Source organism: Antedon bifida, chromosome 1 (genome assembly GCF_963402885.1).
Source record: "Antedon bifida chromosome 1, ecAntBifi1.1, whole genome shotgun sequence".
NCBI classification, from domain to species: Eukaryota; Metazoa; Echinodermata; class Crinoidea; order Comatulida; family Antedonidae; genus Antedon; species Antedon bifida.
Window position 1 is genome coordinate 510740 of NC_136226.1, and position 16069 is coordinate 526808.

Here is a 16069-nt window from a genome sequence, read left to right on the forward strand (position 1 = left end):
TTTTTCTTGTATGTATTTAGTAGTTATGTGTAATCTGTTGCATTTTTTAAATTCAATATTTTACACAGAAACGTCTCAAAAGGTGAAACCACCTTAGATTTAAGTAAGTCATTTCAGAGAACAAATAAAAATAATTATTGTTTAAAACTGATGAATCAATCAAATCTTCCAGATTTAACCAGAAATAGTTGTACATAATAAAACAATAATGCATTTTCATAATGTCAACAAATCCACAAAAATAAATTTCACTTAAAATTTAAAATTGTAAGTCCAAACATTCTTGGCTAAGATATGTTCAATAAGTGAGTTGACGTTGACAAGAAGATCTCTTTGTATCTTATAATTTGGGCAATAACATAAGAAATGAAGCGGATTCTCAACATTAAAGTACAATTTTCGAAAAATACAAAATTTCTACTTTTTTAAATGTTGTCATAACTGGTTAATATGACTCTATAAGATGATGATAATACAATATATGTGCATATATGGCAATATTATTGCATAATAATTGAATTTTAAAAAGTCGATATTTTGGCCATTTTTGAAAAAATCCCTGTACTATAGTACAGGAAAATTTTAAAAAAATGACTAAATTTCGACCTTATTATTTGTTGATTATGGTTAATATGACTCTATAAGATGATGATAATACAATATATATGCATATATGGCAATATTATTGCATAATAATTGGTACAGGGAAATTTTCGAAAAATGACCAAATTTCGACCTTTTTTTTTTTTTGTCATAACTGGTTAATTTGACTTTATAAGATGATAATAATGCAATATATGTGCATATTATGGCAATATTATTGCATAATAATTGAATTTTAAAAAGTCGATATTTTGGTCATTTTTTTTTTTTTCATCGACCTTTTTATTTTTCGATATAACTGGTTACTATAGCATAATTGACATGCGCAGAACCCATTATTCGACTCTGCGCATGTTTATTATGCTATAGTAACCATTTATGTCTAAAAATAATTTTCGACAATTTTATTTTTGGACATAACTGGTTACTATAGCATAATTGACATGCGCAGAACCAATTATTCGACTCTGCGCATGTTTATTATGCGATAGTAACCATTTAGGTCTAAAAATAATTTTCGACAATTTTATTTTTTGACATAACTGGTTACTATACCATAATTTATATGCGCAGAACCCATTATTCGACTCTGCGCATGTTTATTATGCGATAGTAACCATTTATGTCTAAAAATAAAAGGGTCGAAAATTGGCAATTTTTCGAAAATTTCCCTGTACTATAGTACTACAAATAACCCAATGTGTGCTGTAGAATTGGACAATGAATTGAACAACTGATTGACCAATCAGAGCAGCGGAAAGCGTTCCAAAAGTTGAACAATCAGAGCACTGAAAAGTGACGTAAGCAGAGCCTTAGAAAAGTGTTCCAAATGTCGTCATTTTGACCAATCAGAACACTGAAAAGTGACGTAATTAATATCTGACTTCCACAAGTTTTTCACAACACAAACAATGATGAGATTTTGTCCAGATTTACATGCGACAACATCTTTTTACAAATCCTCTAGACTTATTATTATTATTATTAATTTCAAGGCGAATTCTGGTAGTAGCTGTATTCAACTCGAACGTGTACTTGCATTAAAGGTAAGAGCGAAATTGATTTCATGCATTTAAAGTGTTGATAACTTGTTTGGCCTAGGCCGTGACTATGGCCTAGCAAATGTGTTTGTATGGGTGCCAGCCCCGCGGTCGACGCTAATTCTTGTTGGCGGTCTGCTCTGTGGGGTAAAATGCATTTGCTATTATTACTTCCCCCTCTAATTACCAATAGGCCTACATATATTTCATAAAGTATTAACAATAACGCATGCCTTTATAGGTTAGTTAGGGTTTAGATATAGTGTCACTCGACACTTACTTTAATTAATGTATTTACTATATAGGCCGCCTAGGCTAGATAGAAAGACTTTTTTGGTTGCCATGAATTGTAAGTCAAACCATGGGCCTGCAAGGGCTATAGGCCCTAGTAAGATGCTATACTTACTTAGGGCTCCCTGTTATTTTTTTTCTTCAAAACTTATCTACTACGGGTAGTTTAGATAGACTAGGCCTAGGCTTAGATTAGTATTTATCGATTTAGTTTAAAGTAAGCTATTCTTCAAAGTTTAATTTATTTAATATTTTAACAATCCTACTACTAGTTAGACTAGCCTATGTAGCCTGTAATAGATTTTAGGCCTAAACATAATTTTAAACTATAAAAAACTAAATGTGTGCTGTATCAGAATAGCATCCATGGGAAACAGACTAAGCCTTCTAATTGATAGATAAACAATTTAACTGTTATTATAATGATTGTTTAATTAAGTGTAGGCTTCTACTCTTTGATCTAAAGCATTCGTTTAATTAGGCAATCAACTGTATTTGTGGATTTAGATAAGATTCTCAAATAATTTGATTGCATTAAAGGAAGTGCTCAGGGATCAAAGAGTTAATACATACACTGTTTAATAAACAAAGATTATTCAATTTACTCTAATTTATGTTGTAATTCTTTATATAGTTTTGTTAATTGAAAAAAAACATAATTATTCATATGTAATATTTTCTTAATTTAATTTAGATAAAATAGTTTGTTCTTAGTAGATATGTTTTAATGCTATGTGATTCATTTTATTAATATTTTACATTTAAAGTCTTGGTCTACTATTAATTATTACTTGAGAAATTTTAACCCACAGATATTTTATTTAGATTTGATTTTCCTTTATTTACAGCCATTTACTACAACTGCACGGTGCACAGTGGCATTATACGGGTAACATTTTCTTTTATCACATACTTTACTTACATATATTTTTGCCTTTGATCAGTTTTTTTAGTTTTGCAGGTGTTCAATAGACAGTACAGTATGTTAAGACCAACTTTTCGGCGCAGTGAAGAGGGTGCCTTAATTCTTGAAGATACATCTGCTGCTGTAGTATTTAACAGCTTGAGAAAACGACCAACTGGCAAGTGTCTAACTCCTGATGATGTACGCCAAGATGCCTTGAAGGAGGTGTGCAGGCTGGGTGGAAACACCAAAGATGAATGTGATGTGTTGGGCTGCTACAGGTTTCAGCATGGTAAATACAGTGGACAAACATTCAAGTGGATGGTCGAAAATGTACTGGAATATGCAGTATGTTTTGTAATTAAAATGGCTAATGAAATTCCAAGTACAAGTTCACTTAATATCAACAAATTCAACTTTAAGAGGTACTTGGAGTCTTTCCCAGAAGGCAAAGAAGCCATAGCAATGAAAGAAATAAAACGCCTCAGGAAATGCCCAACTAGACAGACATCGTACATACCTGTTGGTATTGAGCTACAAAAGGTTAAGGATGTCACAGATGAAACACTTTCTGGTACTGATGTCTTTGATGCTTCTTTGCAACCATCAACCTCATATGCACCAGGTAAGACTTATTTCATATATTGTGTTTTTTGTGCATTTTCTAAATTAATAATTCGAGGTTTTGCATTTTTAGTGCCTGTGAATGTTGTAGGTTTGCTGGGTTTAGGTTTTTTTTTATGCATTCATTTATACTCAATCATAAAATCGTGTTGTTTAAATATATTGCTTTCTAGCATACTGTAGATAGCGAATGAAAGTAGTTTACTGCTAAATATTCTTTAATTTTCCGTCTTGCAGCTCAACCAAATACATCTTATAAACCTGTTAGTACTATGCCATCCACTACAGAAACTATCAAACATAGTGAAGGTAGTTTATTTCATGTAATTTTAATTATTTTGTTTGATGTTTAAAACTAGAAAATGAAAATTACATAATGTAGTTTAATTAATTATACAATTTTGTCTTGGTTTTTCTTGCAGATTGTCTCATACCAGATAAATGGAAGAAGAACTTGCCCGAGATTGATCAACAGTGGATTTCAAAAACCTTATTCAAGAAATCGAAGAAAGGGACCGCAGAGTTGGATTCAACTAAACTCAAACAACTTTGGTATTATCCACCTCAACCGGATCCGCTCAACAAAAACATACCCATGGCCAACAGTTACTTCGGTCATCGTCTTCTTCTTTGGTTGCCCCGCAAGACTTGGCAGGTCAAGCTGGTCTGCCCTCGGCCAGAATGCAAGAGCTATCCACTAACATCAGGCGGCCTCCATGGAATCGTTCGTCCAGTCCTGGATTTAGACTGCCACTACTTTCTTGCAACAGAACAACTGAGGTGCTCTAACTGCCAACAAAGACAAATTGGCTGGAGTGAAAACATTTTAAAGCAACTTGATTTAGCGCATCGCCTTCAGTTTCCTGTTGTACTTTCGTATCACTTGGCCTGCGACAACCGGGTCCTGCAGCTTCTAAAGTACCGTGGTCTCGGGAACAGTCCATCACAGCTTCGCCAACAAGTCTTAGAACAACACACAAGGCGGTGGAATGAGAGAGTGGCTCTCTACTTAGAAAATTGCAAGAAGTTCTGTGGTTCTCATGATGATTATGTCATTGCTGCTTCTAAATTTGATGAGGTGTCTAAAATGATTCCTGTTCCCACTGTCCAATGGTTCCTCACCATCTACTGCAACGAAGTAATGGGAAGAATCGACGAACTCAAGGCTTCTATCACATCGACGTTCGGAAGAGTGTTGAAGATTGACTCGACCAAAAGGGTAAGTAATTTCTGCAATTTGCTTTTAATTATTTTAATTTTTTTTTGCAGATTGTCGGGAAGCTTTCTTCCTAATAATTATTATATTTTTTTTGCAGATTGTAAGGAAGCTAGCCGGTCGTGCATGTGGAACAGGAGCATGGGCAACAAACGTCGGAAATGAGCACGGCCAGGTGCTCATTACAGTCCTGACTGCTGCAGAAGGATGTGGCCTAAACAACATGACAAACGGTATCATTAACCGATATGCTTCGGCAGGCGTACCCCCTCCCGATATTCTCTACGTCGATCGTGACTGCTGCGGTCATTCAAGCATAAGGAAGATGTTCATCGCCTGGCCTGACATGCAAATTCGCCTGGACATCTGGCACTTCATGAGGAGAATTGCTGCAGCTTGTTCAACAGAATCACATCAGTTGTATCCGATCTTTCTCAAACGTCTTTCCGCTTGCATTTTTGAGTGGAGCGCTGACGATGTTGAACGTCTGAAGCTCGCCAAGCGTGAACAGCTCATTGCAAGCAAGAAGCATTCCAACCCAACAGACGACATCATATTGAAAAACATCAGCAAGAAAGAGTATGCTTTACATTGTCGCAGGACAACACGAGGGACTCGCGAGACTGCCGACCTAATCCGAGAGCTCCTGACTTCCCTCGATGGTGAAGAAGGCCGTGACACAATGGGCGTCCCACTCTTAGACTCCGAACAGACCTGGGATATCTGGAGCTCACAAGAGCGACACATCGCCTGCATCCAGGATCCAGAAGGCATCCCGCTCTACACAAAAACCAGCGAGATGCTTAAGGGTGGAGTTACCTTGCCAGTTTATCGTTGCGCAAGAGGCTCCACTTCTTTGGAATCGTTTCACCTTCACCTTAACAGGTTTATTCCAGGTACAGTATTACTTTTTATTTGGTATCTACCAAATCTTCAAACCTATCTACTGATTTTTGTATAATTTCATAATTATGGATGTTTTATTTTTTTCTCAGGTGAGCGTGCTAGCGACTTACATTTCCAAGCTTACCTGATGGAAGGACTTGTTCGATGGAATGCAAACCGTGCACTAGCTGCTACCCAGTCTGGAGCACCCATCTCCAGTACATATAGTGGACTGCATCAGCATGCTCTCAACATACTGGCAGAGCAAGTGATTGGCAAAAAAGTGTACAAAAGTTTTATCATTCCAAACAAGTACACTGGAGAACTCATCGGAGTGGAGTACCTGTATAGCCAGTCGAACAAAGTACTCGAAACTCAATTTCCTGTCAAAACAGATACCATTAATGATGAAGACTTTGATGAAGAAATTTACACTTTTGATGTTGATGAAGGTTATGATGACAAGACTCAACCTGACTACAAACCACCTAAGCGTTGTTTTAAACCTCGAAATGCTAAAGAAATCTCACCACCCCAGCTGGAGCCCTTGCCTTTATGTGACGGTAATGATGATGATGGTGAAGGAAAAGCAGCCCTTATTGACACAGTGAGTTAAATTTGTATTATTAGCTTCTACCTCACAAATTTTGTTTCTGTTTTGAAATACAATGCACGAGTCTAATAATTTATTTTGTTTTCATATTTTACAATTTAGGAACTTGAGGATTCCACTGGACCGGACAACATTCCAGGCTACGCCAAAGTTGAAGCCCTGGCAGACTACCTTATGCAGTTTAAGGAAGACAGTGGAGTGATAAGTCAAAGTCATGCTGAACATGTCGCAAAGTTGTGGAACAACCTGGATGCTTATGACAAAACCATTAAGCGCAAAGCACGGCATCAAGATTACTTGACGAAAGGCAGGTTCAAGAAAAGTAAAACTACTTCCGTAATACCTGGTGTTGAAAGCACTCGACGGTAAGGCAGTTTCCAGCGTTTCTCACTTTGTTGCATGATGAGTCTTAAATCTAACTCGTTTCTTTGTTTGTTTTTTTTAAAAGATGCTTCTTAGGTCAGAACACCGGACCAGCTCAGTGGCCGGACTGCAATCGATATATGGAGTGCATTATTACCAAACTGTGTGAAGCGTATCCATCTACCGTATCTATCGAAGGTAAACGTTTCCAGCGCTGGCCGCTCATTACCAAAGGCTACAAGAACATTCGTCGGAAAGTGCTATCGAATGGACACCTGATGCTGTTTGCTAAGCTTCAGTTGATGGAGATAAATCGTACGACACTCATCCAGTGGTGAGTTTTAACTTGTTATTACTGTTATTTTACACTACAGTAAATACATTCAAGTTTTTAAATACTGTGTTTGATTTATTTACAACAGGTACAACAGAACATCAAAGAAGCAAGAGCGGCAAGTGTTGGAATCTGGCATCTCAGCAACAGTACCCAAACTTGTCTCTGATAAAACCCTACTTGAACCTTTAACCAAGCCAGCGGTGCTAAACGTTCATACAAGCGCTCCATCTTTCACATTTGTCCTACCAAAAAACACTTCCGGCCTAGCAACTCCAGGAAACAGACCGTCGATCCCAGTTCCAGGTGAGATAGCAAAACCACCACCATCAGTCCCTGAGGCTAGCAGTACTCGTATTCCTAGAACTACCCTCTTGTACAGAAAACGAGTGGCTAAAGACATATCGGAAGGGAAACCGATCAAAATATACAAACCAAGAACGTCTGCGATTGTGTGCTCAAAGTGTAAGCAACCAAGGTTAAATAAGAACCACACTCAGTACTATGGAAATTGGTATTGTGCTGCAACATCTGATGTGACTTTTGAAGAATGGAAATCGACTATGGTTGCCATCCGTCGCCTTCGTCAAGAGCGGAAAAAAAAGCAGCAACAAGAATGATTCCAAATGATTTTTGTAGCCATGGATAGACTTTTTATACTCTTTCATATATCTTCGATTTTTTTTTGTTCTGTGATTTTATATTCACTTTTTATGCAATTTGGCCATTGGGCCACCATATCTAATGGTATTCTGAATGTACAATAAAGTTAATAATAATAAAAAAAAAAAAAAGTTTTTAATGCTGCCAAATCCAAAGAGCAATGATTAATGTTGTAAATTATTTTGTAATTTTTATAAATTATATTCAGTTTTAATTATTACATTATAATTTACATTATATCATTCATTGCACTTTGTATTTGAAGGTCCCAAGCCCTTACAAAAAAAGCAGAGGGGAAACTTTTTGCAGTTGAGTGTACATTAAATGGTGAATTCTATATTCTTGTCAAGAGTATTTCCTTAGCAGTGTAAATTCTCAAATATTTTATATTTATTTCAAGAGCAATTCCACTACAATTCATTTTAATGTGAATCAAATAATTCCTTCCACCAATTCTAATAATATATTGTGATAATAACTCATACTATAGAGGTTATCATCCAGTAACCTTTAGTTACTCCTCTGACAGTTACACATATCGTATGGTACCATGTGGCCTAGAAAAAAAGCCACAGACAAAGTTAACGGTAATTTTGTCTCAATTTTTGAAAAAGGCTAACTTAATATCAAACTACTTGGAATATTGTTGGCCAATTAGAAGTCAGGGTGGGTTTTTTAACTAGTTAATTAATAACTAATACAGCACACATATTGCAGTCGAATTTACCGTTTTTTAAAAAACAAAATTCATGTACTATAGTACAAGGATTTTGTTTCGAAAATTGGATAAAACAATGTCGACTTTCTCAACTTTTAACATAAAATTAAAGTCTTATTATTCTATTATTTAATATTTTTATTCATTTAATACATCGATCATGTGATAAACCCCTAAAATTGACAGTTTTTAGTATGCCGGTATTCAAAACAACCTCCTAGATTCTTGGGCCCCATTGGCCAATTGTCCCGTTTCCTCATTATCTAATGACCCAGTCCAATTCAGTTTTAATGACCCCACATGGCTCTGTCCATTTCTTGTCCATTTCTTTTTGCGTTCTTTACCTTTCCGAATGAGAAGATTGAGCTGTACCCTTAGTACTACAAATAACCCAATGTGTGCTGTAGAATTGGACAATGAATTGAACAACTGATTGACCAATCAGAGCAGCGGAAAGCGTTCCAAAAGTTGAACAATCAGAGCACTGAAAAGTGACGTAAGCAGAGCCTTAGAAAAGTGTTCCAAATGTCGTCATTTTGACCAATCAGAACACTGAAAAGTGACGTAATTAATATCTGACTTCCACAAGTTTTTCACAACACAAACAATGATGAGATTTTGTCCAGATTTACATGCGACAACATCTTTTTACAAATCCTCTAGACTTATTATTATTATTATTAATTTCAAGGCGAATTCTGGTAGTAGCTGTATTCAACTCGAACGTGTACTTGCATTAAAGGTAAGAGCGAAATTGATTTCATGCATTTAAAGTGTTGATAACTTGTTTGGCCTAGGCCGTGACTATGGCCTAGCAAATGTGTTTGTATGGGTGCCAGCCCCGCGGTCGACGCTAATTCTTGTTGGCGGTCTGCTCTGTGGGGTAAAATGCATTTGCTATTATTACTTCCCCCTCTAATTACCAATAGGCCTACATATATTTCATAAAGTATTAACAATAACGCATGCCTTTATAGGTTAGTTAGGGTTTAGATATAGTGTCACTCGACACTTACTTTAATTAATGTATTTACTATATAGGCCGCCTAGGCTAGATAGAAAGACTTTTTTGGTTGCCATGAATTGTAAGTCAAACCATGGGCCTGCAAGGGCTATAGGCCCTAGTAAGATGCTATACTTACTTAGGGCTCCCTGTTATTTTTTTTCTTCAAAACTTATCTACTACGGGTAGTTTAGATAGACTAGGCCTAGGCTTAGATTAGTATTTATCGATTTAGTTTAAAGTAAGCTATTCTTCAAAGTTTAATTTATTTAATATTTTAACAATCCTACTACTAGTTAGACTAGCCTATGTAGCCTGTAATAGATTTTAGGCCTAAACATAATTTTAAACTATAAAAAACTAAATGTGTGCTGTATCAGAATAGCATCCATGGGAAACAGACTAAGCCTTCTAATTGATAGATAAACAATTTAACTGTTATTATAATGATTGTTTAATTAAGTGTAGGCTTCTACTCTTTGATCTAAAGCATTCGTTTAATTAGGCAATCAACTGTATTTGTGGATTTAGATAAGATTCTCAAATAATTTGATTGCATTAAAGGAAGTGCTCAGGGATCAAAGAGTTAATACATACACTGTTTAATAAACAAAGATTATTCAATTTACTCTAATTTATGTTGTAATTCTTTATATAGTTTTGTTAATTGAAAAAAAACATAATTATTCATATGTAATATTTTCTTAATTTAATTTAGATAAAATAGTTTGTTCTTAGTAGATATGTTTTAATGCTATGTGATTCATTTTATTAATATTTTACATTTAAAGTCTTGGTCTACTATTAATTATTACTTGAGAAATTTTAACCCACAGATATTTTATTTAGATTTGATTTTCCTTTATTTACAGCCATTTACTACAACTGCACGGTGCACAGTGGCATTATACGGGTAACATTTTCTTTTATCACATACTTTACTTACATATATTTTTGCCTTTGATCAGTTTTTTTAGTTTTGCAGGTGTTCAATAGACAGTACAGTATGTTAAGACCAACTTTTCGGCGCAGTGAAGAGGGTGCCTTAATTCTTGAAGATACATCTGCTGCTGTAGTATTTAACAGCTTGAGAAAACGACCAACTGGCAAGTGTCTAACTCCTGATGATGTACGCCAAGATGCCTTGAAGGAGGTGTGCAGGCTGGGTGGAAACACCAAAGATGAATGTGATGTGTTGGGCTGCTACAGGTTTCAGCATGGTAAATACAGTGGACAAACATTCAAGTGGATGGTCGAAAATGTACTGGAATATGCAGTATGTTTTGTAATTAAAATGGCTAATGAAATTCCAAGTACAAGTTCACTTAATATCAACAAATTCAACTTTAAGAGGTACTTGGAGTCTTTCCCAGAAGGCAAAGAAGCCATAGCAATGAAAGAAATAAAACGCCTCAGGAAATGCCCAACTAGACAGACATCGTACATACCTGTTGGTATTGAGCTACAAAAGGTTAAGGATGTCACAGATGAAACACTTTCTGGTACTGATGTCTTTGATGCTTCTTTGCAACCATCAACCTCATATGCACCAGGTAAGACTTATTTCATATATTGTGTTTTTTGTGCATTTTCTAAATTAATAATTCGAGGTTTTGCATTTTTAGTGCCTGTGAATGTTGTAGGTTTGCTGGGTTTAGGTTTTTTTTTATGCATTCATTTATACTCAATCATAAAATCGTGTTGTTTAAATATATTGCTTTCTAGCATACTGTAGATAGCGAATGAAAGTAGTTTACTGCTAAATATTCTTTAATTTTCCGTCTTGCAGCTCAACCAAATACATCTTATAAACCTGTTAGTACTATGCCATCCACTACAGAAACTATCAAACATAGTGAAGGTAGTTTATTTCATGTAATTTTAATTATTTTGTTTGATGTTTAAAACTAGAAAATGAAAATTACATAATGTAGTTTAATTAATTATACAATTTTGTCTTGGTTTTTCTTGCAGATTGTCTCATACCAGATAAATGGAAGAAGAACTTGCCCGAGATTGATCAACAGTGGATTTCAAAAACCTTATTCAAGAAATCGAAGAAAGGGACCGCAGAGTTGGATTCAACTAAACTCAAACAACTTTGGTATTATCCACCTCAACCGGATCCGCTCAACAAAAACATACCCATGGCCAACAGTTACTTCGGTCATCGTCTTCTTCTTTGGTTGCCCCGCAAGACTTGGCAGGTCAAGCTGGTCTGCCCTCGGCCAGAATGCAAGAGCTATCCACTAACATCAGGCGGCCTCCATGGAATCGTTCGTCCAGTCCTGGATTTAGACTGCCACTACTTTCTTGCAACAGAACAACTGAGGTGCTCTAACTGCCAACAAAGACAAATTGGCTGGAGTGAAAACATTTTAAAGCAACTTGATTTAGCGCATCGCCTTCAGTTTCCTGTTGTACTTTCGTATCACTTGGCCTGCGACAACCGGGTCCTGCAGCTTCTAAAGTACCGTGGTCTCGGGAACAGTCCATCACAGCTTCGCCAACAAGTCTTAGAACAACACACAAGGCGGTGGAATGAGAGAGTGGCTCTCTACTTAGAAAATTGCAAGAAGTTCTGTGGTTCTCATGATGATTATGTCATTGCTGCTTCTAAATTTGATGAGGTGTCTAAAATGATTCCTGTTCCCACTGTCCAATGGTTCCTCACCATCTACTGCAACGAAGTAATGGGAAGAATCGACGAACTCAAGGCTTCTATCACATCGACGTTCGGAAGAGTGTTGAAGATTGACTCGACCAAAAGGGTAAGTAATTTCTGCAATTTGCTTTTAATTATTTTAATTTTTTTTTGCAGATTGTCGGGAAGCTTTCTTCCTAATAATTATTATATTTTTTTTGCAGATTGTAAGGAAGCTAGCCGGTCGTGCATGTGGAACAGGAGCATGGGCAACAAACGTCGGAAATGAGCACGGCCAGGTGCTCATTACAGTCCTGACTGCTGCAGAAGGATGTGGCCTAAACAACATGACAAACGGTATCATTAACCGATATGCTTCGGCAGGCGTACCCCCTCCCGATATTCTCTACGTCGATCGTGACTGCTGCGGTCATTCAAGCATAAGGAAGATGTTCATCGCCTGGCCTGACATGCAAATTCGCCTGGACATCTGGCACTTCATGAGGAGAATTGCTGCAGCTTGTTCAACAGAATCACATCAGTTGTATCCGATCTTTCTCAAACGTCTTTCCGCTTGCATTTTTGAGTGGAGCGCTGACGATGTTGAACGTCTGAAGCTCGCCAAGCGTGAACAGCTCATTGCAAGCAAGAAGCATTCCAACCCAACAGACGACATCATATTGAAAAACATCAGCAAGAAAGAGTATGCTTTACATTGTCGCAGGACAACACGAGGGACTCGCGAGACTGCCGACCTAATCCGAGAGCTCCTGACTTCCCTCGATGGTGAAGAAGGCCGTGACACAATGGGCGTCCCACTCTTAGACTCCGAACAGACCTGGGATATCTGGAGCTCACAAGAGCGACACATCGCCTGCATCCAGGATCCAGAAGGCATCCCGCTCTACACAAAAACCAGCGAGATGCTTAAGGGTGGAGTTACCTTGCCAGTTTATCGTTGCGCAAGAGGCTCCACTTCTTTGGAATCGTTTCACCTTCACCTTAACAGGTTTATTCCAGGTACAGTATTACTTTTTATTTGGTATCTACCAAATCTTCAAACCTATCTACTGATTTTTGTATAATTTCATAATTATGGATGTTTTATTTTTTTCTCAGGTGAGCGTGCTAGCGACTTACATTTCCAAGCTTACCTGATGGAAGGACTTGTTCGATGGAATGCAAACCGTGCACTAGCTGCTACCCAGTCTGGAGCACCCATCTCCAGTACATATAGTGGACTGCATCAGCATGCTCTCAACATACTGGCAGAGCAAGTGATTGGCAAAAAAGTGTACAAAAGTTTTATCATTCCAAACAAGTACACTGGAGAACTCATCGGAGTGGAGTACCTGTATAGCCAGTCGAACAAAGTACTCGAAACTCAATTTCCTGTCAAAACAGATACCATTAATGATGAAGACTTTGATGAAGAAATTTACACTTTTGATGTTGATGAAGGTTATGATGACAAGACTCAACCTGACTACAAACCACCTAAGCGTTGTTTTAAACCTCGAAATGCTAAAGAAATCTCACCACCCCAGCTGGAGCCCTTGCCTTTATGTGACGGTAATGATGATGATGGTGAAGGAAAAGCAGCCCTTATTGACACAGTGAGTTAAATTTGTATTATTAGCTTCTACCTCACAAATTTTGTTTCTGTTTTGAAATACAATGCACGAGTCTAATAATTTATTTTGTTTTCATATTTTACAATTTAGGAACTTGAGGATTCCACTGGACCGGACAACATTCCAGGCTACGCCAAAGTTGAAGCCCTGGCAGACTACCTTATGCAGTTTAAGGAAGACAGTGGAGTGATAAGTCAAAGTCATGCTGAACATGTCGCAAAGTTGTGGAACAACCTGGATGCTTATGACAAAACCATTAAGCGCAAAGCACGGCATCAAGATTACTTGACGAAAGGCAGGTTCAAGAAAAGTAAAACTACTTCCGTAATACCTGGTGTTGAAAGCACTCGACGGTAAGGCAGTTTCCAGCGTTTCTCACTTTGTTGCATGATGAGTCTTAAATCTAACTCGTTTCTTTGTTTGTTTTTTTTAAAAGATGCTTCTTAGGTCAGAACACCGGACCAGCTCAGTGGCCGGACTGCAATCGATATATGGAGTGCATTATTACCAAACTGTGTGAAGCGTATCCATCTACCGTATCTATCGAAGGTAAACGTTTCCAGCGCTGGCCGCTCATTACCAAAGGCTACAAGAACATTCGTCGGAAAGTGCTATCGAATGGACACCTGATGCTGTTTGCTAAGCTTCAGTTGATGGAGATAAATCGTACGACACTCATCCAGTGGTGAGTTTTAACTTGTTATTACTGTTATTTTACACTACAGTAAATACATTCAAGTTTTTAAATACTGTGTTTGATTTATTTACAACAGGTACAACAGAACATCAAAGAAGCAAGAGCGGCAAGTGTTGGAATCTGGCATCTCAGCAACAGTACCCAAACTTGTCTCTGATAAAACCCTACTTGAACCTTTAACCAAGCCAGCGGTGCTAAACGTTCATACAAGCGCTCCATCTTTCACATTTGTCCTACCAAAAAACACTTCCGGCCTAGCAACTCCAGGAAACAGACCGTCGATCCCAGTTCCAGGTGAGATAGCAAAACCACCACCATCAGTCCCTGAGGCTAGCAGTACTCGTATTCCTAGAACTACCCTCTTGTACAGAAAACGAGTGGCTAAAGACATATCGGAAGGGAAACCGATCAAAATATACAAACCAAGAACGTCTGCGATTGTGTGCTCAAAGTGTAAGCAACCAAGGTTAAATAAGAACCACACTCAGTACTATGGAAATTGGTATTGTGCTGCAACATCTGATGTGACTTTTGAAGAATGGAAATCGACTATGGTTGCCATCCGTCGCCTTCGTCAAGAGCGGAAAAAAAAGCAGCAACAAGAATGATTCCAAATGATTTTTGTAGCCATGGATAGACTTTTTATACTCTTTCATATATCTTCGATTTTTTTTTGTTCTGTGATTTTATATTCACTTTTTATGCAATTTGGCCATTGGGCCACCATATCTAATGGTATTCTGAATGTACAATAAAGTTAATAATAATAAAAAAAAAAAAAAGTTTTTAATGCTGCCAAATCCAAAGAGCAATGATTAATGTTGTAAATTATTTTGTAATTTTTATAAATTATATTCAGTTTTAATTATTACATTATAATTTACATTATATCATTCATTGCACTTTGTATTTGAAGGTCCCAAGCCCTTACAAAAAAAGCAGAGGGGAAACTTTTTGCAGTTGAGTGTACATTAAATGGTGAATTCTATATTCTTGTCAAGAGTATTTCCTTAGCAGTGTAAATTCTCAAATATTTTATATTTATTTCAAGAGCAATTCCACTACAATTCATTTTAATGTGAATCAAATAATTCCTTCCACCAATTCTAATAATATATTGTGATAATAACTCATACTATAGAGGTTATCATCCAGTAACCTTTAGTTACTCCTCTGACAGTTACACATATCGTATGGTACCATGTGGCCTAGAAAAAAAGCCACAGACAAAGTTAACGGTAATTTTGTCTCAATTTTTGAAAAAGGCTAACTTAATATCAAACTACTTGGAATATTGTTGGCCAATTAGAAGTCAGGGTGGGTTTTTTAACTAGTTAATTAATAACTAATACAGCACACATATTGCAGTCGAATTTACCGTTTTTTAAAAAACAAAATTCATGTACTATAGTACAAGGATTTTGTTTCGAAAATTGGATAAAACAATGTCGACTTTCTCAACTTTTAACATAAAATTAAAGTCTTATTATTCTATTATTTAATATTTTTATTCATTTAATACATCGATCATGTGATAAACCCCTAAAATTGACAGTTTTTAGTATGCCGGTATTCAAAACAACCTCCTAGATTCTTGGGCCCCATTGGCCAATTGTCCCGTTTCCTCATTATCTAATGACCCAGTCCAATTCAGTTTTAATGACCCCACATGGCTCTGTCCATTTCTTGTCCATTTCTTTTTGCGTTCTTTACCTTTCCGAATGAGAAGATTGAGCTGTACCCTTAGTACTACAAATAACCCAATGTGTGCTGTAGAATTGGACAATGAATTGAACAACTGATTGACCAATCAGAGCAGCGGAAAGCGTTCCAAAAG

The 16069-nt window shown here is 36.8% G+C and overlaps 2 protein-coding genes across 2 annotated transcripts; both read left to right on the forward strand.

The window, feature by feature from the left end:
* The first annotated feature begins 1490 nt into the window (after nucleotides 1-1490).
* LOC144836291 (uncharacterized) lies at nucleotides 1491-7590 on the forward strand. Its single transcript, XM_078691551.1, has 9 exons — nucleotides 1491-1649; nucleotides 2783-3463; nucleotides 3700-3771; nucleotides 3885-4681; nucleotides 4779-5574; nucleotides 5674-6170; nucleotides 6279-6541; nucleotides 6625-6873; nucleotides 6962-7590. Exons 2-9 carry the CDS (start codon nucleotides 2917-2919, stop codon nucleotides 7491-7493), a joined length of 3753 nt encoding a protein of 1250 aa, XP_078547677.1. The 5' UTR covers nucleotides 1491-1649; nucleotides 2783-2916; the 3' UTR covers nucleotides 7494-7590.
* A 1247-nt stretch (nucleotides 7591-8837) lies between these two features.
* LOC144836300 (uncharacterized) lies at nucleotides 8838-14936 on the forward strand. Its single transcript, XM_078691563.1, has 9 exons — nucleotides 8838-8996; nucleotides 10130-10810; nucleotides 11047-11118; nucleotides 11232-12028; nucleotides 12126-12921; nucleotides 13021-13517; nucleotides 13626-13888; nucleotides 13972-14220; nucleotides 14309-14936. The coding sequence occupies exons 2-9, from the start codon at nucleotides 10264-10266 to the stop codon at nucleotides 14838-14840; spliced, it is 3753 nt and encodes a 1250-aa protein (XP_078547689.1). The 5' UTR covers nucleotides 8838-8996; nucleotides 10130-10263; the 3' UTR covers nucleotides 14841-14936.
* Nucleotides 14937-16069: the final 1133 nt, after the last annotated feature.